Below are 27,771 nucleotides of genomic sequence, written 5' to 3' on the forward strand. Positions count from 1 at the left end.
TCTATAGCAACGAATAGCGTCGAATAGCGCGATAGGGAGCTATTTCTATTGGTTGTGTGAATCGGCAGTTATAGGTTTCATTGTATTTTCCGATGCTACATCTAAGTTGTGTCGAACTATACAGAACGAAGCGAGTTCGTATGTCTACTTTACACGAAGCAATAAAAATGGCACGTAATATTACGAATTAACATATTGGTAACATAATATTCATTCAAAACAGCCGTTATTTATTCACTAAAAACCTTAAAAAACAAATTATTCTATCTTTGGAATTTATACATAATTTATACTGTCTAACAATATGTGATATACATACAGACATTAATTTGCACAGAGATTTACTTTACTTTAAATAACATATAATAAATGCTTGATAAAAATTATCATTGAGACGGACACTAGTTAATACCAAAAACTAATATAAATCTAACAAAACAATTCCAAAGCATATTTCAATAACAATTCTCACATCGAACATACACAGTAACAATGTATTATTATAATATATATTAAAATGTATGGATTTTATAAATAGATCTATTTCGAAGGCAAACGATACGATCGCGCTTTCTTCAGGAACTTCGAATAATTCCATTCCTTGTAATTCATGATTGCTCTCCCGTTCATGATCGTATGGATCATTATGTGTTCGTTGTACTCGAGGTTTGGTAGTAACTGGAAGAGAAATAAATAAATAAATTAATTAATTATAGACTATTTGAGTCAATGATGTTCTAGTAAACAGATAAGTCATTAACGCGCAAAACGTGAAAACTAGAAAACGTCCCAATTGGGACGTTTGCCTTTAGTCGTTTTCATCATAATTATGCCAGTAATACGTTATAATACATCATAATTATGTAGTAATACGTTTAGCGTAATTAAAACATCTAGTTATACCTTTTACTTATTGTTTTTTTATCAAACTATACTTTTTACTTGTAAGGAAATGTAAAATAAACGGTCCCCGGCGCGGCACACTTTTTTCTGTTGTTTAGTATGGGTATAACATATCTGTTTATTAGAATATCATTGATTTGAGTGCTTTTTAAAACCCATTTTATATTATTGAGTAGAGGTTAACGAACCCAGTTAAATTTGTTTTTTTATTTTTATTTTTAGTACATATTATCCGAAAAATATCACATTTGAATAGCGCGAAAACGCTACTTGGTCAATATGGCGCTGCAATGGGCTTGGTGACGTCACTTGCCTATAATTTAATCTGTGGTACATACAGTAGGCAAGCAATGTTAACAAGCAAGTGATTTCATCATACGCCCGGGTAATCAGGAGCGTTTTGTGTCACGTTAAAAATGTTTAAAAAACTGCATTTTTATTTATGGATTTTTGAATAAATTAGTACTATTTTCAACTTTCGTTAGTAAATAACTATTGTTTTATGGACTTTTTTGTTTTGGAAGCAAAATGTCTTATAAATTGATATTTAAAACGACCTGTGAGGGAACGATAACACTCATAATTTTTGGCCTTACTAATGTAGTTTATGTATATAAGGCTCTGTAGCTTTTTTAGAATTTAAACATATATAGTCTATTCCAATGGAATTAGGAAAAGAGATAAACAAATCTTAGATTTACGTATTTCATGCTATTGTTAATAGCTTTAGCTATGTATATTGTGCATTACAAAGAGTTTATCATTGAAATATCTTTATTTATTATACAACACTAATACACTTAAGTACTACTCATTTCCTCCTTAAATTTACTTCAAAAATTCCGATAACAGTTTGGTTGATGTTCAAAACACAATAGTTTTGCGAATCCATAATAAATATTAAACAAGCTCTCGACCAATGATATCGCTTCAATTTCCTGTCAAATATTTGGCGTTATTCCTTTTATGATTGGAATGAAGTATGTAATAGCCAATATTGGGTAGAATTATTGAAATATCTACATCATTGTAATGCTGCTGAACAAATATAAGAAAACTCCTAGGTTTTATTTAAACTAACAAACAATAACAACATCAGCCTGTAAACTTCCCACTGCTGGGTTAAGGACTCCTCTCCCTTTGAGGAGAAGGTTCGGAACATATTCTACCACGCTGTTCCAATGCGGGTTGGTGGAATACTTATGTGGCAGAATTTCTATGAAATTAGACAAATGCAGGTTTCCTCAGAGATGGCCCAGTGGTTAGAACGCGTGCATCTTAACCGATGATTGCGGGTTCAAACCCGGGCAAGCACCATCTCGTGCTCGGCGGTGAAGGAAAACATCGTGAGGAAACCTGCATGTGTCTAATTTCATCGAAATTCTGCCACATGTGCATTCCACCAACCCGCATTGGAACAGCGTGGTGGAATATGTTCCAAACCCTCTCCTTAATGGAAGAGGAGGCCTTATCTCAGCAGTGGGAAGTTTACAGGCTGTTACTTTACTTTACTTTTACTTTAGGTTTCCTCACGATATTTTGCGATTTTTCACGATGATTGCGTAGTCTTAAATGTCTAAGCATGCTTAGTGACAGACAGACAGCGAGAAGCGATTTTATTTTATACCATATTATAACAATATTTCTTTTTTATCATTTCATAGTATAAAACAAAGTCGCTTACTCTCTGTCAATACTTATTTATGCTTAGATCTTTAAAATTTCAAGTCAGAACGGGTGAGATAGTTACCTTCGGCGTAAGCAAGAAGTACTGTGAGTTCTGTAGATCTGTCGTTTCTTTGACTAGCAGTTGAATCATTTTGCGATCGTTCACACTGTCCATACCTTGATTGATTTCATCAACGCATCTGCAAGAAGAAATGGTTTATCAAAAAGAGATAGAGGATACAGAAAAGTTTAATAAACATGAGAAATAAGGTAGAGTCACTACACACTACACTGGCACCAGCGCGTCGAGGGCGCAGGGCGCAGGGCGCAGGGCGCAGGGCGCAGGGCGCAGGGCTCACCGGAAGGGCACGGCGACGAGGCTCTGCAGCGCCAGCAGGTAGAGCGTGAGTACCTGTCACTGGCACGAGCGCGTCGAGGGCGCAGGGCGCAGGGCGCAGGGCGCAGGGCTCACCGGAAGGGCACGGCGACGAGGCTCTGCAGCGCCAGCAGGTAGAGCGTGAGTACCTGTCACTGGCACGAGCGCGTCGAGGGCGCAGGGCGCAGGGCGCAGGGCGCAGGGCTCACCGGAAGGGCACGGCGACGAGGCTCTGCAGCGCCAGCAGGTAGAGCGTGAGTACCTGTCACTGGCACGAGCGCGTCGAGGGCGCAGGGCGCAGGGCGCAGGGCGCAGGGCGCAGGGCTCACCGGAAGGGCACGGCGACGAGGCTCTGCAGCGCCAGCAGGTAGAGCGTGAGTACCTGTCACTGGCACGAGCGCGTCGAGGGCGCAGGGCGCAGGGCGCAGGGCGCAGGGCTCACCGGAAGGGCACGGCGACGAGGCTCTGCAGCGCCAGCAGGTAGAGCGTGAGTACCTGTCACTGGCACGAGCGCGTCGAGGGCGCAGGGCGCAGGGCGCAGGGCGCAGGGCTCACCGGAAGGGCACGGCGACGAGGCTCTGCAGCGCCAGCAGGTAGAGCGTGAGTACCTGTCACTGGCACGAGCGCGTCGAGGGCGCAGGGCGCAGGGCGCAGGGCGCAGGGCGCAGGGCTCACCGGAAGGGCACGGCGACGAGGCTCTGCAGCGCCAGCAGGTAGAGCGTGAGTACCTGTCACTGGCACGAGCGCGTCGAGGGCGCAGGGCGCAGGGCGCAGGGCGCAGGGCTCACCGGAAGGGCACGGCGACGAGGCTCTGCAGCGCCAGCAGGTAGAGCGTGAGTACCTGTCACTGGCACGAGCGCGTCGAGGGCGCAGGGCGCAGGGCGCAGGGCGCAGGGCGCAGGGCGCAGGGCGCAGGGCGCAGGGCGCAGGGCTCACCGGAAGGGCACGGCGACGAGGCTCTGCAGCGCCAGCAGGTAGAGCGTGAGTACCTGTCACTGGCACGAGCGCGTCGAGGGCGCAGGGCGCAGGGCGCAGGGCGCAGGGCGCAGGGCGCAGGGCTCACCGGAAGGGCACGGCGACGAGGCTCTGCAGCGCCAGCAGGTAGAGCGTGAGTACCTGTCACTGGCACGGGCGCGTCGAGGGCGCAGGGCGCAGGGCGCAGGGCGCAGGGCTCACCGGAAGGGCACGGCGACGAGGCTCTGCAGCGCCAGCAGGTAGAGCGTGAGTACCTGTCACTGGCACGAGCGCGTCGAGGGCGCAGGGCGCAGGGCGCAGGGCGCAGGGCGCAGGGCTCACCGGAAGGGCACGGCGACGAGGCTCTGCAGCGCCAGCAGGTAGAGCGTGAGTACCTGTCACTGGCACGAGCGCGTCGAGGGCGCAGGGCGCAGGGCGCAGGGCTCACCGGAAGGGCACGGCGACGAGGCTCTGCAGCGCCAGCAGGTAGAGCGTGAGTACCTGTCACTGGCACGAGCGCGTCGAGGGCGCAGGGCGCAGGGCGCAGGGCGCAGGGCTCACCGGAAGGGCACGGCGGCGAGGCTCTGCAGCGCCAGCAGGTAGAGCGTGAGTACCTGTCACTGGCACGAGCGCGTCGAGGGCGCAGGGCGCAGGGCGCAGGGCGCAGGGCTCACCGGAAGGGCACGGCGACGAGGCTCTGCAGCGCCAGCAGGTAGAGCGTGAGTACCTGTCACTGGCACGAGCGCGTCGAGGGCGCAGGGCGCAGGGCGCAGGGCGCAGGGCGCAGGGCTCACCGGAAGGGCACGGCGACGAGGCTCTGCAGCGCCAGCAGGTAGAGCGTGAGTACCTGTCACTGGCACGAGCGCGTCGAGGGCGCAGGGCGCAGGGCGCAGGGCGCAGGGCGCAGGGCTCACCGGAAGGGCACGGCGACGAGGCTCTGCAGCGCCAGCAGGTAGAGCGTGAGTACCTGTCACTGGCACGAGCGCGTCGAGGGCGCAGGGCGCAGGGCGCAGGGCGCAGGGCGCAGGGCTCACCGGAAGGGCACGGCGACGAGGCTCTGCAGCGCCAGCAGGTAGAGCGTGAGTACCGGTCACTGGCACGAGCGCGTCGAGGGCGCAGGGCGCAGGGCGCAGGGCGCAGGGCTCACCGGAAGGGCACGGCGACGAGGCTCTGCAGCGCCAGCAGGTAGAGCGTGAGTACCTGTCACTGGCACGAGCGCGTCGAGGGCGCAGGGCGCAGGGCGCAGGGCGCAGGGCTCACCGGAAGGGCACGGCGACGAGGCTCTGCAGCGCCAGCAGGTAGAGCGTGAGTACCTGTCACTGGCACGAGCGCGTCGAGGGCGCAGGGCGCAGGGCGCAGGGCGCAGGGCTCACCGGAAGGGCACGGCGACGAGGCTCTGCAGCGCCAGCAGGTAGAGCGTGAGTACCTGTCACTGGCACGAGCGCGTCGAGGGCGCAGGGCGCAGGGCGCAGGGCGCAGGGCTCACCGGAAGGGCACGGCGACGAGGCTCTGCAGCGCCAGCAGGTAGAGCGTGAGTACCTGTCACTGGCACGAGCGCGTCGAGGGCGCAGGGCGCAGGGCGCAGGGCGCAGGGCTCACCGGAAGGGCACGGCGACGAGGCTCTGCAGCGCCAGCAGGTAGAGCGTGAGTACCTGTCACTGGCACGAGCGCGTCGAGGGCGCAGGGCGCAGGGCGCAGGGCGCAGGGCTCACCGGAAGGGCACGGCGACGAGGCTCTGCAGCGCCAGCAGGTAGAGCGTGAGTACCTGTCACTGGCACGAGCGCGTCGAGGGCGCAGGGCGCAGGGCGCAGGGCGCAGGGCTCACCGGAAGGGCACGGCGACGAGGCTCTGCAGCGCCAGCAGGTAGAGCGTGAGTACCTGTCACTGGCACGAGCGCGTCGAGGGCGCAGGGCGCAGGGCGCAGGGCGCAGGGCTCACCGGAAGGGCACGGCGACGAGGCTCTGCAGCGCCAGCAGGTAGAGCGTGAGTACCTGTCACTGGCACGAGCGCGTCGAGGGCGCAGGGCGCAGGGCGCAGGGCGCAGGGCTCACCGGAAGGGCACGGCGACGAGGCTCTGCAGCGCCAGCAGGTAGAGCGTGAGTACCTGTCACTGGCACGAGCGCGTCGAGGGCGCAGGGCGCAGGGCGCAGGGCTCACCGGAAGGGCACGGCGACGAGGCTCTGCAGCGCCAGCAGGTAGAGCGTGAGTACCTGTCACTGGCACGAGCGCGTCGAGGGCGCAGGGCGCAGGGCGCAGGGCTCACCGGAAGGGCACGGCGACGAGGCTCTGCAGCGCCAGCAGGTAGAGCGTGAGTACCTGTCACTGGCACGAGCGCGTCGAGGGCGCAGGGCGCAGGGCGCAGGGCTCACCGGAAGGGCACGGCGACGAGGCTCTGCAGCGCCAGCAGGTAGAGCGTGAGTACCTGTCACTGGCACGAGCGCGTCGAGGGCGCAGGGCGCAGGGCGCAGGGCTCACCGGAAGGGCACGGCGACGAGGCTCTGCAGCGCCAGCAGGTAGAGCGCCGTGGTGAGCGCGCGCTCGCCGCCCGACTGCGTGTGGCGCGACAGCTGCATCATCTGCTCCTTCTCGCGGAACTTCACCCAGATGCCGATGCCGTACGAACTGAAGTCGTCCTGGGGGAGAGCGACACGTGTCAGGGAGAGCCTATCGGTAGGGGGGAGGCGACGAATCGAATTTGGAAAAAGGTTGTATATCGTCAGAAAAAATTACATTTTGAGTTTAAAAAAATATGAACAAGTCAAAATTTTGAGTTTGTGAAAGCTCATTTAAGTAGATGCCACCCACACAGCAGATACTCTAATTTCTAACGCAAAGCAGGAATCCTGTTTGTAAAGTGGGATTTACAGGATGAGAGAGTGATCAAGCTCATCAATGTGAGCAATACATTGGCAATATTTAGTTGACATTTGTAGCAGCGCCAATGTTTATGGGCATTTATATCCACTAACAACCACCACTTTTTTTAAATAATTTATATTACAAAAATACCACAGACATAAAAATCCTGTACTAATGACTCACTTCCTTTTCGCCCTTTTCGAGTTTCACTTCGCCAGCACAATCTACTCTTCTAAACATTTCCGTGAAGTTGATGTTAATATTATTTATCAATTCTTCAACATCCGTCAGCCATTGTCTCCTGAAAAAAGAATATATAATTCAATTTATAAAATGTAAGCAACGATACCGTATTTGATATGATTAAGTATTTATATAAGTCAAAGTGTCAAAAAGTTTTATTTTTTATGGTGATGGCAACATCAGTTTGACGTAAAAGAACACGTGATAGCCGAAAAGTGTCACAGTTTATAAAATTTCGAAAAAAAAAATAAAATTACGAACGTGAACGACTAGACTTATATGTCGAATATCATCCTGTTCGATTACTACTTTTTTAAGGTGTACAATACTAGGAGAGGGAGGGTTTGCAATGTAAGCTCAACATTAAGTTTATTTACGACACAACTTTATAAACTTCTAAAATTATCAGTGTATACTATATTGTGCATGCATTTTACATATAAACCTTCCTCTTGAATCAATCACACTCTCAACATTATATCAAATATGGCTTATTAAGTACATTGAGTACAGGAGTTTGAACTTACTTCAGTTTATTTATTTTGTCCTGCAACTTGATGATTTGACTTTTTGTATTTGTTTCTTGATTTTCTAATTTAGCTATTTCTCTTTCTTTCTCTTCATACTCTTTGATAGTCTAAAATCAGTAATCAATTAGTATTTAGAATATATTCTGACCTAAAATTTCAGCAACACAATATTATTATCAACAATAATAATTAATTATTTGGCTTATTTGGTGGGCTTTAGGTGGTAGGGCTCTGTTCAAACCCGCCTGGATATGACATCTGAATATGCCACTCATCAGATATTCTACCTACCGCAAAAAAACAGTTATCAATATTGTTGTATTCGAGGCATCAGGAACGTAACATCGCATGGGCAATGTATGGAATGGGTAATGCTTCTTATGGCGACATTGTCTATGGGCGTTGGTGACCACATGTTATCAGGTGGCTCAGGTGCCCGTTTACCTGGCTATATCATAAATATAAAAAGATATATATTTCGACTGGCATAACTACTGTATACAGTTTACATATATTAATATGTTAGTACATAAACTGAAGGACATTTATATAAGATTTTAAATTTACATGGTTATTTTTATTATTAAAGTTATTAATTTCGGGATATTTACCATGTTTTTTATTTTTGTTCGGTTGAGCTCGATATTTCGACATTGTCTACGAATGTCTTGTTCACGAGTTTAATAAAGGACTATTTGATGCAGAACAAGACATTCGTAGATAATGCCCAAATATCGAGGCCCTGGTGGACCTCATAAGAACAAAAATAAAATCGTAAATATCTAGTATTAAATAACTATAATATTAAAAATAACCATGTTATGTCAATAAGTGTTAGTTGTATGAAAAATCTACCTGTGCATCTCCCGGGTTGATGGCGTTCATTCTCGTCTCAAGCTCAGAGCGGTGTTCTTGCAACTGGCTCAAGTTCGACGGCAAGGCATTAAACTGTTCCGCATACGGGAAGTCGCGATCGTTTGGCAGCTTATTATTACAAATCCTCTTCAATTTCGTTAAAATCTCGTTCACTTTCAAATCCAATTGCTTTATCTGCCTCTCTCCATTCTCAATTAGCTCCTGGAAAACAATTTAAACATTTATAGTTTATTCTGATTGATGTAGGAAAAATTATAAAGAAAACTTTAGATTTATGTATTTCGCGGTTTGGTAATATCTCAGCTACATTGTGCACTACTAATAGTTTATGATTAATACTATTTCATTTTATTTATTTTCACTTTCATATTACTGTCAAAATTCCGAAATTTGTTTTGCTGACGTTCAAAACGCCAAATCCATAGTCAATATCATATCATATTTGTTGGCAAAAGTTGTATGAAATAATATAAACTATGGGTACAAAATAATCAGGGAATATATCATGATGAATGCTAAGCAAACTAAAATTTGATATTAAAGATTGCTTTATTAGCTATCACTTCAGGTATGTTATGTCGTATCGTCAGTATGAAATGTTTGTTGTTGTTCTCGATAAAGATAACCGGGCTACCATAGTTAGTTAGTTCTCAGTTATCACGAACACAAGGATTGTTACTAGTTACAATATTAGCTTAAATTAACAATTTAGTGATTTCAGATGCCGAAATATATTTACTAATGTGCAGTATATGTGCGAAACTTAATTTATAAGATAGTATGTGAATTTTGACGACAAAAACATACACTTAATACAGTACAGTACACAAAAAATGTGGTAATTTTACTCATTTTTTGATATAGAAAGAAATAATTGTTTAACTTTACCTTATGTTCTGTAAGTTCACCTTTAGATTTTCTGAGTTTTGATTTATACTCATTTATATTTTCTCTCGTCTTTTCCAATTTTATCTGAAAAAACATAAAACATGTCGATATATTGCATATATGAAGTCCTAATATAAATTCTTCTATATTAAGAGCGTGGAACGATTTTTGACCCAGTGATTATGGGACGATAGCTACACGCAGAAAATTGTTTATGATCTCATGAAATCTAGCCATAAAGGCGTAAAAAAAGTATAGAGCATTCTTGATTGAAATTTACTAAATGGTTACGACTTAACAACGATTTAATATCAGAGAGAGGAAAAATGTTAAAAAATAATAATAATGAAAAATAAAAAAAAACAACAATAACAACTTTCTCAGGAGACTCTCGAGTACAATATTAATTTTGATGCTGTCCATACCGATTTTGGTCAAGGGCCAACCAACCAGGGTTGGCCTCTCAAGAAGAGTGTACTCAGAAATCTCCGGCACTTAATGACCTTTTATTAGCCCAACCTGGGATTTGAAAACCCAGAACTTCCAGATAAAGACTTTTATAGCGCAGAGCGTGTCATAGCATACGCCTATGTATTATATATATAAAGAAAAACCGCAAAATTGCCATTACTGAACAAAAATGATTAATAACATTAATATGTTACCGTAATAAGTTTCCTTTTTAAAACCATCTGATGTAGTCTCTTGAATATTGTTAGCAGCTCATTGTGTTGTCTGCACTGTTTCAAGACAGCTTCCTTCTGCTTCGCCTTGCATATCGCCCTTTCGTGTTCAGTATCCACAGCTCTCTCATTGGCTATCTCATTCGTTTTCCTTTCTTGGAGACGTATCAACGTTGACAAATTTACCATCTGTAATTGCAAAAATAGTAAAGCATAGTAGTACTGCAGTCATTAGCCATTTTAGATGTACGATTAAGGACTTTTACTTGTCACATTTTTTTGTTGTTGTTAATTTATTGTTATTTTTTTATGATCTCATATTTTTATGATATTTTATGTATTTATTTATGTATGTATATTATATATATTTATTGTTATCTGTGTATTGTGTACTATTATGTATTTATTATGTATTTGTATTATATGTAAAAGTGATCCTCTGCCCAAAGGTTGCCTGGAAGACATCGCTACATAGCTATAAGGCCGCCCGTTGCACCTCAAGCAACTTTTGTGTAAAAATATTTAATTTTTAGTCTTAAGTTGGGGCGCAATAAATAAATAAATAAAGCTTGTTTGTGTCCCAATGCTGGGCAAAGGCATCCTATCCCATTTAAGAAGGATTGGAGCTTACTCCACCACGCTGTTTCCATGTGGTTTGAAGGATACACGTGGCAGATTTTCATCCGCCATGCCAAGCCTTCCTCGCGTTTCCTTTTCCTTCATCGCCGAATACGAGATGAATTATAAATGCAAATTAAGCCACGAAATCAGTGGTGATTGTCCCTGATTATGAACTCAGAGTCATCGATTAATATTCATGTCTTGTAAGTTACAAAATTATAATTTACATTAATATTATAAATATGAAAGTAACTGTCGCTCTTTCACGACCAAACCGCTTTTTTGCCTAACACATGATAACTAACACCGTATAAGGCGAGTGAATCCGAGTGCGACTACTAATCAAAACATAAAGCCAAAGGTTACCTTTCCAATAATATTATCGATTTCAATTTTCGCCGTGTTGATTTCCTTTTCTTGCGCTTCAAGCGTTGTTAGTTGACTTTCTAAATTACTCAATTGGCTTTCTTTTTCCTTTTTCAACTTTTCAAGTTTCGCTAGCCTGTAATTAAGAAAATTCAGTCTCCATTGTGTCCTTCCCATCGCACGTGACTTTGGCGAAATAATCTGTGTACTCTTGGCACATATAAAAGCCAAAATAAAAAATAAAAAAAGTTGAGAAAATTATTAGATGTTCAAAAAATCATTCTGTACTTTACTTGTACTGTACATTAATAAGCCTAAGCAACACTTATCATTTAAACAAACTATATACAAAGAGTGCAATGCTATATAAATACTATTAATAAATGTATTGTTACAATAAATTAGTTATAACGGATTTAAATCGCGTATATTAATTACTTTTGACATCCCGACGTTTCGAGCACTTTACAGTGTTCGTGTCACGGGTAGACTCAATAAAAATTATTAATATACGCGATTCAAATCCGTTATAACTAGTTTTATTTCAATGTGTAATCGCGAAAATTTAAGACAACATTAAATGTCTATACATACATATACAACATTATATGTAATGTATTGTTAATTTAATAAAACACTTTCAATAAGAAATAAGCTCACGCACGCGCCCGCATGCGCACGCACTCGCGCCCGCATGCGCGCACACACGGGCTTTGTGCAAGCCCGTCTGGGTAGGTACCACCCACTCATCAGTTATTCTACCGCCAAACAACAGTACTCAGTATTGTTGTGTTCCGGTCTGAAGGGTGATTGAGCCAGTGTAACTACAGGCACAAGGGACATAACATCTTAGTTCCCAAGGTTGCTTGCACATTGACGATGTAAGGAATAGTTAATAATTCTTACAGCGTTAATGTCTATGGGCGATGGTGACCACTTACCATCAGGTGGCCCATATAAAAAAAAAAAACAAGCGGCGTACTCACTCGGCCTCTAGCGCGCCGATCCGCTCGACGTCGAGCGTGTTGGCGAGCAGGCGCGCCGGCCGCAGCTCGAACGTCGAGCTCGACACCTCGCGACTGTACGACGACGTGCGCACCGTGAACTTGTGGTTCTCTGCGGGAAGTCTCACATTCACTATCCACTCTCGTGTATCTTATATACATACTAATACTATCTTATATATATATCATTATCATCATCAACAGCCTATTTTTGTCCACTGCTGGACATAGGCCTCTACTATATATATATATATATATACTAAGGTCATAAATGCGAAAGTAGGTGTCTTTATTTTTGTCTCGCTTGCTCCTACAGGATCAAACCACTAAGCCGAGTATATGGAATTTGGTACGAAGCAAGCTCGAACCCCAAGGCCTCAAGTTATTTTTTTATGCCCAATAACCCAGCCCTAACCTAACCTAACCCAGCCCTAATGCAATCGAAGCGGGACAAGTACTATAGAGAAATGAAATGTCGTAGGGGCGTATTTAACGTTATCAAACAGCGGAGACAGACCGGTGAAGAAGCAGGTGATCGAGGGCGGCACGCGGTCGGCGTGCTCGTAGGTGTGGCGGTCGCCCACGGGGATGCGGTGCAGGCCGTAGGCGGCGCAAAGGTAGCGCTGCAGCGCGGGCGGCGCGCGCAACGCCTGCGACAGGTAGCAGTGGAAGCCCAGGTGCGCGGGGGGAGGCGCGGGGGGCGCGGGCGGCGCGGCGGGCGCGGGGGGGGCGCACACGGCGTTGACAGCTCGCAGGCCGCACTCGCGCCGCGCACTCCGCAGGAACCGGTTCATGTCGTCCTTGCACTCGAACGTGAACGCGACCAGGTCGCGCACCGGCACCGTCGCTTCCAGGTAGCGCGCGTACTTCGGCTCCGTGAAGTTTATCTGTATACGATTGGAGGGTGTAATTGAATTGGAACGTTATTTTTGACGAGCGAGTGGTATGTACACCGAAATGTATGTAGATGTCAAAAACATCCGAACTTCAATAGAGAAGATGGTTGGAGACTTTCTAAAACCTGGGATACACTTATTAAAAATTTAAAATCCCAAATCCAACAGACTGCAATACCTAAAGATACAGTTAGTGCCTTCTGCGTGCAACCGGAACGTTACTCAAGATATCAATTGAGAAATCGTTGGCGGTAGTTGTTAATAATATTTCCTTTGTTCTTCAAATAGACAAATGTCATCTTAGTCTACCCGTGACCACGAACACTGCAAAGTGCTCGAAACGTCGGGATGTTTAAAAATAATTAATATACGCGATTCATCCGTTATAATTAGTTTTATTTAAATGTGTAATAATCGCGAAAATTTAAGACAACGGTATGTACACCGGTTTGCATGGGTACGCCACTCTGAGATCCCGGGTTCGATTCCCGGCCGAGTCGATGTTAGATTACCATTAGTTTTCTATGTTGTCTTGGGTCTGGGTGTTTGTGGTACCGTCGTTACTTCTGATTTCCATAACACAAGTGCGTCAGCTACTTACATTGGGATCAGAGTAATGTATGTGATGTTGTCTCATATTATTATTATTATATTATTATTATTCGTATCAAAATCGTTTTCTATCTTTTGCGTAACGTTATACGAGTATCGGAACGTAATTATGACAGCATGATAAAGTTAAACGATACGTTACTAGCTGGGGTGTAATCGGTAAACTAGACCAGTAGCTCAGGGGATTTCGAAATGAGACTTGTAAAATAAAATTATAATTTACAAATGTGAAGTAACGAAATTATAACGTTTCACAGATGCTTTGCATAATATAATTATTTTATTCGTTTCTCTAAAACATAACGTTATCATCGATTTGAAAAAGATAACGTTACTATATTTTATCGATACATAAGTCCTTGAAACTGTGCACTTGACAGGGGGGGGGGGACATATGCATACATTTTCCTTTACATTTTTTTTTCTTTACAGTAACAAATCTCCAGTGATTGTATTGTATTGAGTTGTCTTTGAACTGCAAACCTATTTACTGATTAGATATAATTTTACTTTAGAACTTATCACGCGTTACTTACAGTTACTTACAATAGACTTTTTATACCCAACTTACCAGTAACATCATGGGTTCATATACAGGGTGTTTAAACAAGTGACCATTTTCTCTTAACCATTCAACAGCCTTATACGTGTCCTTGTGGTATCTTTCCAATGTGCGTAAACGTTCATTGTTAACATCTTTGAGTGTGTTTAATCTGAAATAAATATTTATTATAAATACCTTATTTACATATCATTATATTATACATAGAAATGAGTGAGGAAATCTTATATAACATCTAATGAATGATTTTATTTTTTCATTCATTTTATAAAATTGAACCATCGAATTTTCAACTGATGCCAAGTGTTCACGACCCATAGACACCGTAAGGAAGATAATTATCATTATTAATTATTTCTCATAAAATAGATAATTATTATTATTTAATATTTTTACATTATTAATAATTACCTTTTGTTACAAGATCTTATCTGTGACTCGATTGTATGCAACAATTCATATTCGATCTGTTGTTTCTTCTTCTTAGCGATGTCGTATGTTGCAGTTGTTTTGGCGATAGACTGTCTCAGCTGCTGCAACTCCGCTTGTAAATCACTTTCTGAAACGATCATTACGATTTTTCATTATTTACTTCACCGTAAAATTGCTAATACTGTTTAACTATAATCTATTTCACGATTTAAAGAGCTGAGATGGCCCAGTGGTTAGAACGCGTGCATCTTAACCGATGATTGCGGGTTCAAACCCAGGCAAGCACCACTATATATATGTGGTTAATTTGTGTTTATAATTCATCTCGTGATCGGCGGTGAAGGAAAACATTGTGAGGAAACCTGCATGTGATAAATTTCCTAGAAATTCTGCCAAATGTGTATTCCACCAACCCGCATTGGAACAGCGTGGTGGAATTTGTTCCAAACCCTCTCCTTAATGGAAGAGGAAGCCTTATCTCACAGCAGTGGGAAATGTACAGGCTGTTTCTTTACTTTACTTTTTCGATAGTTCATAATATTTGTTAGGTTAGACTTTTTATAATTGAACTGAAATTTACTTCGATAGATTGTAAACTGCCGAATAATAACGGTGACATATGATTGGTCGCTCTTACAATAAGATCGGCCAATCAGCAAGAGCTTTTTCGACAGTTGACAATTTGACACGGAACTGATTGTAATCTGACAGTTAAACTTCGACAGATTACAATAAAGCGAAAAATAATACTTTAAATTGTAATCATATTTCACAGTTCACAATATTTCAACAGATTCCAATTTTTCTCGTCAGGTTATATTCTAACGAATTTAGTAATCTTACGGTGACATATTATATATGTACTTCAAAATCTAATAAAATAGGACACAAGTGTTCCTACCCTCACATTATACGATGAGAACTCAATACTCTTAGAGAGTTTATATGTCCAAGACCAATGACTTAACTCACTAACTCCAAATCGAAGATATACTGACTGAAACTCCATATATTGATCCGTCCACGATCCACAACTTAATAAAGCAAGCTAAGAACAATTAATAAAGAATAATCTGTACTTCTTTACATCCCTATTTCTTGAAAACTTCGCAACAGATTTTGATGCGGTTTTTTTTTAATAGATAGTGTGATTCAAGGGGAAGATTATTGTGTATAATACATGAACAATATAGTAAGGAAACACTGATAATTTTAGAAGTTTGCAATGTGATGTCGTAAATAAACATATTCTGTAGTATATTTAGTATGAATATTACACCCGTGCAAGGCGGGGCGGGTCGCTAGATATATTATAAATGTGAAAGCAACTCTATCTGTCTGACGATCTTTCACCACCAAACCGCTGAACCGTATTTGATGAAATTTGATATGAAGCAAATTTGAACTTTTACTTGGTGGTAGGGCTTTGTGCAAGCCCGTCTGGGTAGGTACCACCCACTCATCAGTTATTCTACCGCCAAATAACAGTACTCAGTATTGTTGTGTTCCGGTCTGAAGGGTGAGTGAGCCAGTGTAACTACAGGCACAAGGGACATAACATCTTAGTTCCCAAGGTTGGTGGCACATCGATGTAAGGAATAGTTAATATTACTTCCAGCGTCATTGTCTATGGGCGATGGTGACCACTTACCATCAGGTGGCCTATATGCACGTCCGCGAAACTATACCATAAAAAAAAAAACTCCATTGGCTACTTTTTTGCTAAACAAATGTCAACCAAACCCCCTAAAACATGAGAGAAACAACGGGCGACAACTAAGCAAATATATCATACCCAATCCCATTCTCGATTCCAAAGTCTGTTTGTTATTAATCAACATTTCGAGTTTTGCCCTTGCCTCGCTCAACTCGTGTTCCTTATTGTTTTGCCGCTCAATATTCTCCTGGTACAACAACTGGGCATCTCTTATCACGTGTTCGTCTAATTGCAGCGTTTCGATTGTTTTCTTTATCAACTCCTTCAAGTTTTCGATTTCTCTTACCTGAAAGGAAATATATATAACAAAGTGAGTTATTGAAATTTTAAAGAGTTGCTAACAAATATTTAAGTACAAATATGAAATTACTTGTTCAACAAAACAGATTAATATGCACTAAAAATAATTACGTATTCAAAATATTTTTTAGACTTCTCCTAAGTAAAATGAAATGTAAAATATTAGACCAATTAAGAGTCGATTTACGATTGTTTAGTATAGTTACAATAGGCTATTTGACTAGTTTTTAAAATCCATTTTATATTATTTAGTAAAGTTAAGGAACCCAGTAAAAGTTGATTTTTTTATTTCTAGTACATAATATCCGAAAAATATATTAAAAATTCCATATTTAAATAGCGCGCAAAAACGCTACTTGGACAATATGCGCTGCTGTGGGGTCGGTGACGTCAGTTTCTTGTATTTTGATCTGTGGTACGTATAGTAGAAAAGCAAGTTTAACAAGACAGTGACTTCATCATAAGCCCAGCCAATCAGGAGCGTTTTGTGTCACGTGAAAAACGTTTGAAAAAATGCATTTTTATTGATGGATTTTTGAATAAATTAAGTATTATTTCCATCTGTCGTTAGTGAATAACCATTTTTATACTCATAATATACACAGCTTACAATAATTCACAATTTATTTTCCGCATTGTCAAGTAGCCTATTATTGTTATATTTGGCGTCGGTTTAAAAAAGTCTTACACAAACTTACCGTTGTTAGTTTCTGCTCTTCCATAACGGTAATGGATCTTATATCGTTCTCCAAACTATTCTGAATTGGTTTCAATTTATTCTCGCATTTCTTTAGCGCGGCAATAGCCTTCTTGTTCTCAGACTCATGGTACTTGACCTCGTCTTTCAGTTCTTTACATTCCAGCCACATCTTTTTCCGTTCGCAAATTTGTATTTTATCTTCGAACTCATTTCTCTTTTTCATCACCTCAACTGCTGCCCTTAATCTGTAAGCAAAAACAAAAAATACACGTGTGTACTAAACTGTACTTTGTTATGATCATATTATTTGAAAAAAAAAAATACAGACGAATTGATAACCTCCTCCTTTTGGAAGTCGGTTGAAAAAATCTGACATCGAAGACACTAAGCGAAAAACAAAAGTCTTGTTAATTTGGCCGCTGAGCTTAGATGGCCCAGTGGTTCGAACGCGTGCATCTTAACCGATGTTTTCGAGTTCAAACCCAGGCAAGCACCACATATATATGTGCTTAATTTGTGTTTATAATTCATCTCATGCTCGGTGAAGGAAAACACCGTGAGAAAACCTGCACGTGTCTAATTTCATCGAAATTCTGCCGCATGTGTATTCCACCAACCCGCATTGGAGCGTGATGGAATGTGTTCCAAACCCTCTCCTTAATGGTAGAGGCTTTAGCCCAGCAGTGGGAAATTTACAGACTGTTACTATATTGTTACTGTTAATTTAGTGGTTAAGTTTAAGCACTGCAAGTACGGAAGTTTTGGATTAAGTCCTAAATTTTAATATTTTATACTTTAATACAGAACATTTAATTTGTACCTAAATCTATTAATTTTGAATGATGTATCGTTATATCTGACATTATTTTTTTTAATTGCTATATACTATATTATTTTATGATTGTTATTACTTATATCATTATACAATTTTACACGGAATGTTCTATACCAACCAAAAAGGAGAAAAGACATATTGACACAATATCATTGGCATCAATATCGATCTATGATATTCACTATGGATGTATCAGTTAAGTGTAGTCGCATTATCATAAATAGAGATATTTTAATGATAAACTATTGTAAATAGACAATATACTTGGATTAGCAAATCGCATGAAATATGTAAACCTATTTATCTTTATCATAAAATCAATATATACTTTATTCAAGTGGGCTTTTACAAGCACTTTTGAATCGTCATTTAAGAATTAAGTGAAGCTACCACCGGTTCGGAAAGTAGATTCTACCGAGAAGAACCGGCAAGAAACTCAGTAGTTACTCTTTTTCAACATTTAAAAAAATACAGTCATGTTAGTTAATACAATTATTTAAATTAATATATCCTGCCTGGAAGTCAACAGGTATTAATTCAACGCTTTTTTATCATCTACAAAATCTTGTATCGAGTAATACGCCTTTTTTACCAATGTATTTTTTATAAACGATTTGAATTTACGAGACGGCAAAGTTAAAAATGTCTGCGGAATTTTATTATAGAAATGAATACCTTGCCCCAAGAAAGATTTATTGACTTTATTGAATATAGGTTTTAGAAATGACTATAATGTTTATCTTTGTATATTATTGAAATCAATAAATAAACCTACTGTTCCTTCACCTAACTGCTTGCTAGGGTTCTAATGGAAGATAAAATGAGTAGTGAGTTCTCCTGCGTAGTTGAGAATGAGTACCATTTTACGAAATAGTTCAGTAGCATATTAAGAAAAAAATCGTTTATTTTTTATTTAACGTGAAATAAATATATTTTTATTTAAAGAATGTACATTAAATATTAATTTAAATAAAAAAAAGAGAGAAGAAAACAGCATTACACTTACTTATTGATCGTCAAATTAAACACTACCACCGGTTCGAAAAAGTTAGTACCCTGCCCTGAGAAAAACCGTGAAAGAAACTCAGAGGGATTTTTTAATTGTTATTTAAAAATATTTATTTTGAAGAGAAATAGCCAGAATGTAATTGTTTCATTACCAAAGTGTCCTATCAACCATGAACTCGCTAACTGTATAATAACCTTTTGCACACAAGCATTCTTTTAGAAACATTTTTCATTGTTAACAAAGGTATTTTAAATGCTTTTTAGAATCCTGTTGTGGTACAGTTTACATATATAGTATATCGTATACAGGAATAACAAGTTTGTGTTTGTTCCTTGTATATATAGGTATACATTTGGTAGGAGTATCACATTTGCTCACAAAATGATTTCTATTTTTCTGTACATACATAACAATACAGAATATATATTGAAAAACGAGTAAGATGGTCATTTATAATATATTCACTTTATTATTATTGGTAAAGAAGGCATATTATTCAATACAAGGTCATACAGACGATAAAAAGAGTGGAATTAATACTTGTTTACTTCCAGGATATATTACACACATATATAATTGTATTAAACTAACATGACTACATTGTTAAATGTTTAAAAAGAGTAACTAATGAATTTCTTGTCGATTCTTCTCTACTTTCCGAAGCGGGGGCAGCGTCACTTAATATAGTTGTTAAATGACGATTCACAAGTGCTTGTAAAAGCCTACTTGAATAAAGTCTATTTTGATTTATTTTTTTAGGCGGACGAACATATGGGCCACGTGATGGTAAGTGGTCACCATCACCCATAGGGAATGACGCTGTAAGAAATATTAGCTATTCCTTACATCGTCAATGTACCACCAACCTTGGGAACTAAGAGGTTATGTCCCTTGTGCCTGTAGTTACACTGACTCACTCGCCCTTCAAACCGGAACACAACAATACTGAGTACTGTTATTTGGCGGTAGAATAACTGGTGAGTGGGTGGTACCTACCCAGACGGGCTTGCACAAAGCCCTACCAACAAGTTATTTTTAACATTATTCTTCAAAAATTCCCTCGCTATTCCAATCACTAGATAAATAAAGACGAAACAGCGACCTTGAATATAAATTAGATCGTTCGAGATCTAAAATAACCGAGTACATTCATAATGAATACAAAAAATTGTGTTGTCTTGGATGTTTGCGAATTTGTTATCAGAAGTTAGGGAGTAAAACTAAAGCGGTAAATATGGATCAAGGACTGTTTGTAGTTCAAAATATACTAGAATTATTGGTTGCAAATCACATTAAAAAAATTAAATGTAAGGTTTCCTTCTTTGATTGAAGTAGGGTCTATTTAAATGGAAAATGTAATTTACCCCAAAAACAGGGAAAAAATAGAAATTCTCTTTAAAAAAAAAAGTAAAAGCCCGTAAATTTCCCACAGCTGGGCTAAGGCCTCCTCTCCTGATAAGGAGAGGGTTTGGAAAATATTCCATCACGCTGTTCAAATGCGGGTTGGTGGAATGCACATATGGCAGAATTTCGATGAAATTAGACACATGCAGGTTTTCTCGAGAAATTTACTATTGTTGGTGTGTTGTCGTTATAGTGATGGGAAACAAAAAAATATCTAGTAGTCCAAAAAAATAACGTTTTACACTTGTAACTGTGACGAGATGGTGGGTGTATTGTGTGTGAAATTCTTTATTACACTACACATATAAACACTAGATGTGCCCACATACATGTTCGCGGCTGAATTTAATAAAAAAAATATTGTAGCCAAAGTTACTCCTTATTACAACAGTTATCTGCCAGTGAAAGTCCCGTCAAAATCGGTCCAGCCGTTCCAGTGATTAGCCGGAACAAACAGTCCGACAAAAATTATAAAAAATGTTATTTTGGTATATGTTCCGTGTATACATACATATGCATTGAGTAAAAAAGGGCTATTTTAATATTACAAACAGACACTCCAATTTTATTATATGTATAGATATCGATTGGGTAGACAAGTAACGATGGGTCAATGTCCAGGGCTATAAAGAATTAAAGACGTATTAAACATGTCATAAGAGTCGAGATGGCCCAGTGGTTAGAACGCGTGCATCTTAACCGATGATTGCGGGTTCAAACCCAGGCAAGCACCGCTGATTCATGTGCTTAATTTGTCTTTATAATTCATCTCGTGCTCAGCGGTAAACGAAAACATCGTGAGGAAACCTGCATGTGACAAATTTCATAGAAATTCTGCCACATGTGTATTCCACCAACCCGCATTGGAACAGCGTGGTGGAATATGTTCCAAACCTCCTCAAAGGGGGAGGAGGCCTTTAGTCCAGCAGTGGGAATTTACAGGCTGTTGTTGTGGTTGTTATTGTAAACATGTCATATTACCTTTCATTGTCCTTCCTCAGACCACTGAGTTGACTGACAGTTTGGTTAACGCTTTTCTTCAAATTCTCTTGTTCCGTACTTGTTTCGATCAAATGATCGAGTCTCTTGACGCTACTTTCACCTTTAACCGCCGATAGCGTACTTTTCAGAAGCTCTTTTGGATCTAAATCAGAAAAATCTTGAACCCTGTCTTGTGGTAAGAACTGGCAGAGATTATCCACCTGTCGAAAAGAACAGTAAATAATGTTATGTAATTATATATTGTAAATAATCGGTAGCGGTTTTCTTCTTGCTTTTTTGTGGTTATTTATTAGACGACGAAGGTCTATTTTTGCCATAAATCTTTTTTGAGACAACATCACATACATTACTCTGATCCCAATGTAAGTAGCTAAAGCACTTGTATTATGGAAGATCAAAAGTAACGACGGTACCACTAACACCCAAACCCAAGACAACGTAGAAAAGTAGTAATAATCTATTGACTCGGCCGGGAATCGAACCCGGAACTTCGGAGTGGCGTACCCATGAAAACCGGTGTACACACCACTCGACCACGGAGGTCGTCAATCTTTATCAAATCCGTTTCAGCAGCTTGACGGTGAAAGAGCAAGATACAAATTGACAGAGTTACTTTCACATTTATAATATTAAATAATGATATATTACCTATATTAATATTATAAATGTAAAAGTAACTTTGTCTGTCGCTCTTTCACGACAAAACTGCTGAACTGAATTTGATGTAATTTAGTATGGAGCAAACTTGAACTCCAAGACAGGACATAAGCTACTTTTTATTCCTGACACGTGATAATCAACACCCTAAAACGCGAGGAAAGCCGCGACTACTAGTAAATAAATAAGGCAATGTTTCAGCTACACGAAAAAAATAATGAGTTTATATAATTTAACTGAAATTTACTTCGATAGAATGTAAACTACCGAATAATAATGGTCACATATGATTGGTCGCTCTTACAATAAGATCGGCCAATCAGCAAGAGCTTTCGACAGCTGACAATTTGACGCGGGACAGATTTTTATGTATAGGGTTGGCAACTAAGTGATTGCCGATTTCAAATTAAAGGAAAATTTGAAATTTTTGTTTAAAAATGTAACTTTATTAAATTACAAATTATATCCCTTGTCGATGACTTTTCGGCATCGTTCTGGCAGTGTAAAAATTCTACGTTCGTAAAATTTCTAATCATTGCTATCAAAAAACTGAATTAAATGTCATCTGACATCATCAACGTTATTAAAGATTTTACCATTTAAGAAATTCTGCATGGAACAAACAAAATGGTAATCTGATGGCGCAAGATCAGGGCTATATGGTGCATGGGATAACACTTCCCAAGCCAGTTTCAATGAGTTTTGGCGAGTAACCAAAAACGTGTGAGACCTTGCGTTATCATGGTGGAAAACAACACCCTTACTTGACAATGCCGGCCACTTTTCTTGAATTGCATCGTTCAGTTTGGCGTATAAACTACCCACTTTGCGTCGCCAGTAATTATATTTTTCAGAAATTGATTAATTTCTTTGCATTTCAGAAGCGAATCGCAAATGCAAATGTGTTGCGTCAAATGAATTTCTTTGAGCTAGTGAGGGATTCATAAACTGAATTTCTTGACAAATCCAAACATTTTTATATTGCGATACATTGAGCTTCTGTGCAATATCACGTGTTGTGCTGACGATCTGAATCGATAATGGCCCTGATATGGATATCATCGACTGGGCGGCTAGCATTTTTTGATGAAAAAATCACCAAAACGAAATCTGGCAAACCAATTTCGACACTGCCTTTCTTTCAAGGCTTCATTTCCACATCTTCTGTGCTTGCGAGGCGTTTTTACCTTTTCGGAAGTAATACAATAAAATATGTTTGAAGTACACGTCCTGTTCTTCTATTTTTAAATTGGGAGAAAATCAAAACTAAGGCACTAATCGATATATATTTTTTACTAAATTAAAGTGAGAAGTCTAAACGATTAGAAGAAAATATAGGTAGGCTTCGACCAATTACACAAAACAAAAGAAAGCACAAAATAGGTAATCACTTAGTTGCCAACCCTATAACAGTTAAACTTCGATAGATTACAATATAGCGAAAAATAAGACGTTAAATTGCAATCATATTTCGCGGTTCACAATATTTCGACAGATTACAATTTGTCTGGTCGTGAAATCTAACGTAGCAATAAGTAACCAATGTAGTATGTTCATTTGTTGTACATATGTAGGAGATAATGACGAAGTCGGCAAATTTTGTATCGCAATAAGCACTATTTGAACATAATCCTGCTAAACTAATATAATATACCAATTCTGTATAACTGTGGGTTTACCATTTTTATGTACCCTTATAACCTGTGGCCAATGATGTTTTAGTAAACAGATATGTTATTAACGCGCAAAAAGTGAAGACTAGAAAACGTCCTAATTGAGACGTAATACGTTATGATACATCATAATTACGTACTAATACGTTTTGCGTAATTAAAACATCTAGTTATCCCTTTTACTTATTGTTTTTATCAAGCTATCCTTTTTACTTTTAACGAAATGTAAAAATAAACGGTCCCCGGCGCGGCACACTTTTTTTCTGTTGTTTAGTACGGATATAACATATCTGTTTATTAGAATAACATTGCCTGTGGCTGTTTTCTATATCCCAGATTGATTGAGACGGCAAAACGTGAAAGCATTCATACCAAACACGTAAAGTTACTACATATACTCTATTGTCTATTCCAACATTGACAGGAAAATAGCTAAATAAACAACATTTAACAGCAAAATGGACCGATATAATTATTTGAGACCTTGATTAATATTAACTATGACTTCTGCGAATAAATCGCGTTTTGTCAACGTAACTGTTATCTGAAGCAAGTATAGTTTGATAACATTACACTGGTCATACATGATTATGGAAATTATTCTAACAACGAAACATGAAATAAGCCAAACGAGATAAACTAATAATAATAACAATATTATTACAAACTATGCGTAATTCTATAACAAATGTGATAAAGCGTTGTATTATATTATTGATTCATTGAAAAACAAAATGGCAATTAGTTAATTAATTTTATCAAGTTAATGGCCTTTCCGTGTGGACTTTTGGGCGAGGTCTTCACGACGCACATTAAAAAAAAAAAATCAATAGAACCGACATCGACAGAATATACAAGCTTGATGGGTAGTAATACTAGCTAAAGATACCCAACAAAGTTAATTTATAGACTTATTTTCTTAGCTCAGTTGTTATAACCGAAAAATATCTGCTTTGAGTTTATTTGCTGAATTTAATTTAATTCGTACAAAAAAAAACCGCCGAGTTTCTTCCGGTTCCGGTTCTCAAGTCAGGGTATTTATTTCCCTTTCCGAATCGGTGGAAATGATAACAATAGAAACTGATTTTTTTTTTTTTTATTGTACTTGGTTTATAAGCGGACGAGGAAATCGACCACCTGATGGTAAGTGGTCATGACTGTCCATAGACATTGACTCTATACGAAATAATAATTCCTTAAATCACGCCATAGCCCCACCAAGCTTTTGAACTAAGATGCTATGATATTTGGGCCTGTAGTTACATTGCCTGTCCTTCCAAAAGAAACACAACAACAAACGACAAGGTTCTAAATCAACACTTCATAACTTATAAAATAAAAAAATATTGGACAACATCAAACAAGTTACTCTGATACCAATGTAAGAAGCTAAAACACTTGTATTTTAAAAACTTAGAAGTAACGACGGTACCACAAACACCCAGACCCAAGACAACATAGAAAGCCAATGAACTTTTTCTACATCGACTCGGCCAGGAATCGAACCTCGGAGTGGCGTACCCTTGAAAACCGGCGTATACACTACTCGACCACGGAGGTCGTCAAAACTTGTATTAACAATGTCGCTCAAGGTTACATGCTACTTAATATTAAATAAAGTATATTTATATTTTTCAATTTAAAAAAATTTCAATCTGTGACTCGCAAATGCAAGAAAACAAATGATAATCCAAAATAGAATATTCAAGGCCAATAGTTGAGTGTTGCTTTAACGTTAGCAGTAGTAAGTGAATGACTATTTTTAAGTTGATGGAATAAGAAAACAAATTATTTTTAGACCGATAATTTGCACGAGTAAATTAAAGTTTGTTGTCTTATTTTTATTTGAAAACATTATTAATGACCTATCTTGTAAATAAATATAATAAATATGAGACAACATCACATACATTACTCTGATCCCAATGTAAGTAGCTGAAGCACTTGTGTTATGGAAACCAGAAGTAACGACGGTACCACATACACCCAGACCCGAGACAACATAAAAAACTAATGGTAATCTACATTGACTCGGCCGGGAATCGAACCCGGGACCTCAGAGTGGCGTACCCATGAAAACCGGTGTACACACCACTCGACCATAGAGGTCTTCGATCTTGTAGTCATTAATTATTATTTTTAAAAATGGAACATTTCTTTATTTCATTTTAAAAATATTAGTAAGCAAAAACAAAAAAAATTATTTAACATATCATACCTGTATATTAAATTTTTCAATAAGTTCCTGAACCTGTTTTTCACTAACGACTTTATTGTCAATGCTCCATGTCGACACATCTTGTAAATTAATAGTCCTCTTAATAAGTACATTCTTCTTTCCCTTTTCCTGGTATAGCTCTAGTTCAATGGTAGCAATCTCACAACCAGTTCTTATATAATCTGCAACCTACAAAATAAGGAAATCAAAATATTTTGTTTGCGACAAAGGAGGTCATAATGTGTTCAAAGCTTGCCTAGTAACAGTGATAGGCTTTGTGTGATTGGGTCCCAAATTTAGTAGTAATTAGGCTTTGTAAGATTAATGAACATACCAATATCTATAAGGATTAATAGCAACTTACTATCAGAGAAAGCGGAAAAAGATATTGGGAGCCTCTGATGGGATGAAGTTGATTTATACATTGTAGTACATAGACGCAATAAAATTAATTAACATTTGAGAATAATTAAATGACAATAAGAAACAAAAAATACTGCAAGATAAGTAATGCAATTTCGTTCCAAAAATACAAATAATAAATCTAAAACTGAGACGAACATAGTGGTTCATAGTTATTTGACTGGTCTAAGGCTAGGCTCGACATCTATTTAAATGAAACAACAAATATGTTTATGTTATCAACATTAATATCTTTGCCGTAAATTCAAATTGTTTTTTTGGCACGATTTTGTAGATGATAAAAAAGCGTGGAATTAATACCTGTTGACTTCCAGACAGGATATAACTAATATGACTGTATTTTTTAAATGTTGAAAAAGAGTACCTACTGAGTTTCTTGCCAGTTTTTCTCGGTAGAATCTACTTTCCCAACCAGTAGTAGCTTCACTTAATTGTTCAAGGACAATTCAAAAGTGCTTGTAAAAGTTTATTTTGAATTTTATTTTTGAGGATTATCTTAGATAAGCACGAATTTAGCAAGATTATTTTATTTACACATAAAAAAATGTATTTCACACTAATAAATATATACTTTATGCTACCCACCTTACACTAGAACGCTTTTACACTTTAGAATCTTCATTACATACAATTAAAGCTATGTTAGTCAACTATACTAATAATGCATAAATTATCCAGTCTGAAAGTCAAACAGGATGGATTAGATCCATCCTTTTTTATCATCTATATACTAATGTGTTGACTAATATGCTTTATTTATGAATATATTTCTAACAAATGATTTTAATTTATGAATCAATTCAATTAATATAACACAAATAGTAATATAACACTCCAGTGCTACACTAAACACTATGACTAAGTAATAAGCTTGTTGAAGCACTTGAAAAATAAATAGATAAACCTACTTTTTCGGCTCTTCCAATAATACTAGTTTTTCCACAAAGTCCCAGTATAATAGCACTGAGAAAGGTCGATTTTCCTGATCCATTTGGCCCGATAATTAAATTTAAAGAGGTGCCTGGATACAATTCGATCTCGTCATATGTCCTGTTAGAAAGAACAAGAATAATAAAGCATAGTATTCATAAAATATTATGAACTCAAAATTCCAGAAATGGCGCGCAAAATATTTACTTACACAAAGTTTTTAAGGTATATCCTGTATATACAACCTGGTATGACGCCGTTATTATTTACAACAGCAGACATTATAAAAGTTTTAGTAAAACTTCAGCGCATGTTGAAAATATTCAGATCATATAAAGTAATTTGAACTAATACCTCAAATTCCAAATTCATAACGATTCACAAAGCAAATCACAACTAAATGTCAAACTCAAACTATGAAGAGAAAAGT

The 27,771-nt window shown here is 39.5% G+C and overlaps 1 protein-coding gene across 1 annotated transcript; it reads right to left on the minus strand.

Moving 5' to 3' along the window:
* On the minus strand, positions 1-27,748 carry LOC124539173 (structural maintenance of chromosomes protein 5). Its single transcript, XM_047116470.1, has 19 exons — positions 27,553-27,748; positions 27,320-27,461; positions 25,989-26,177; positions 21,420-21,640; positions 17,189-17,435; positions 16,269-16,476; positions 14,453-14,600; positions 14,051-14,192; positions 12,489-12,858; positions 11,954-12,083; positions 10,968-11,103; positions 9,963-10,169; positions 9,298-9,381; positions 8,389-8,610; positions 7,531-7,640; positions 6,944-7,061; positions 6,377-6,534; positions 2,654-2,771; positions 1-678 (listed from the first exon to the last, which is right to left on the minus strand). Exons 1-19 carry the CDS (start codon positions 27,621-27,623, stop codon positions 541-543), a joined length of 3,159 nt encoding a protein of 1,052 aa, XP_046972426.1. The 5' UTR covers positions 27,624-27,748; the 3' UTR covers positions 1-540.
* Positions 27,749-27,771: the final 23 nt, after the last annotated feature.

This window comes from Vanessa cardui, chromosome 22 (assembly GCF_905220365.1).
Source record: "Vanessa cardui chromosome 22, ilVanCard2.1, whole genome shotgun sequence".
In the NCBI taxonomy this organism is placed as follows: Eukaryota; Metazoa; Arthropoda; class Insecta; order Lepidoptera; family Nymphalidae; genus Vanessa; species Vanessa cardui.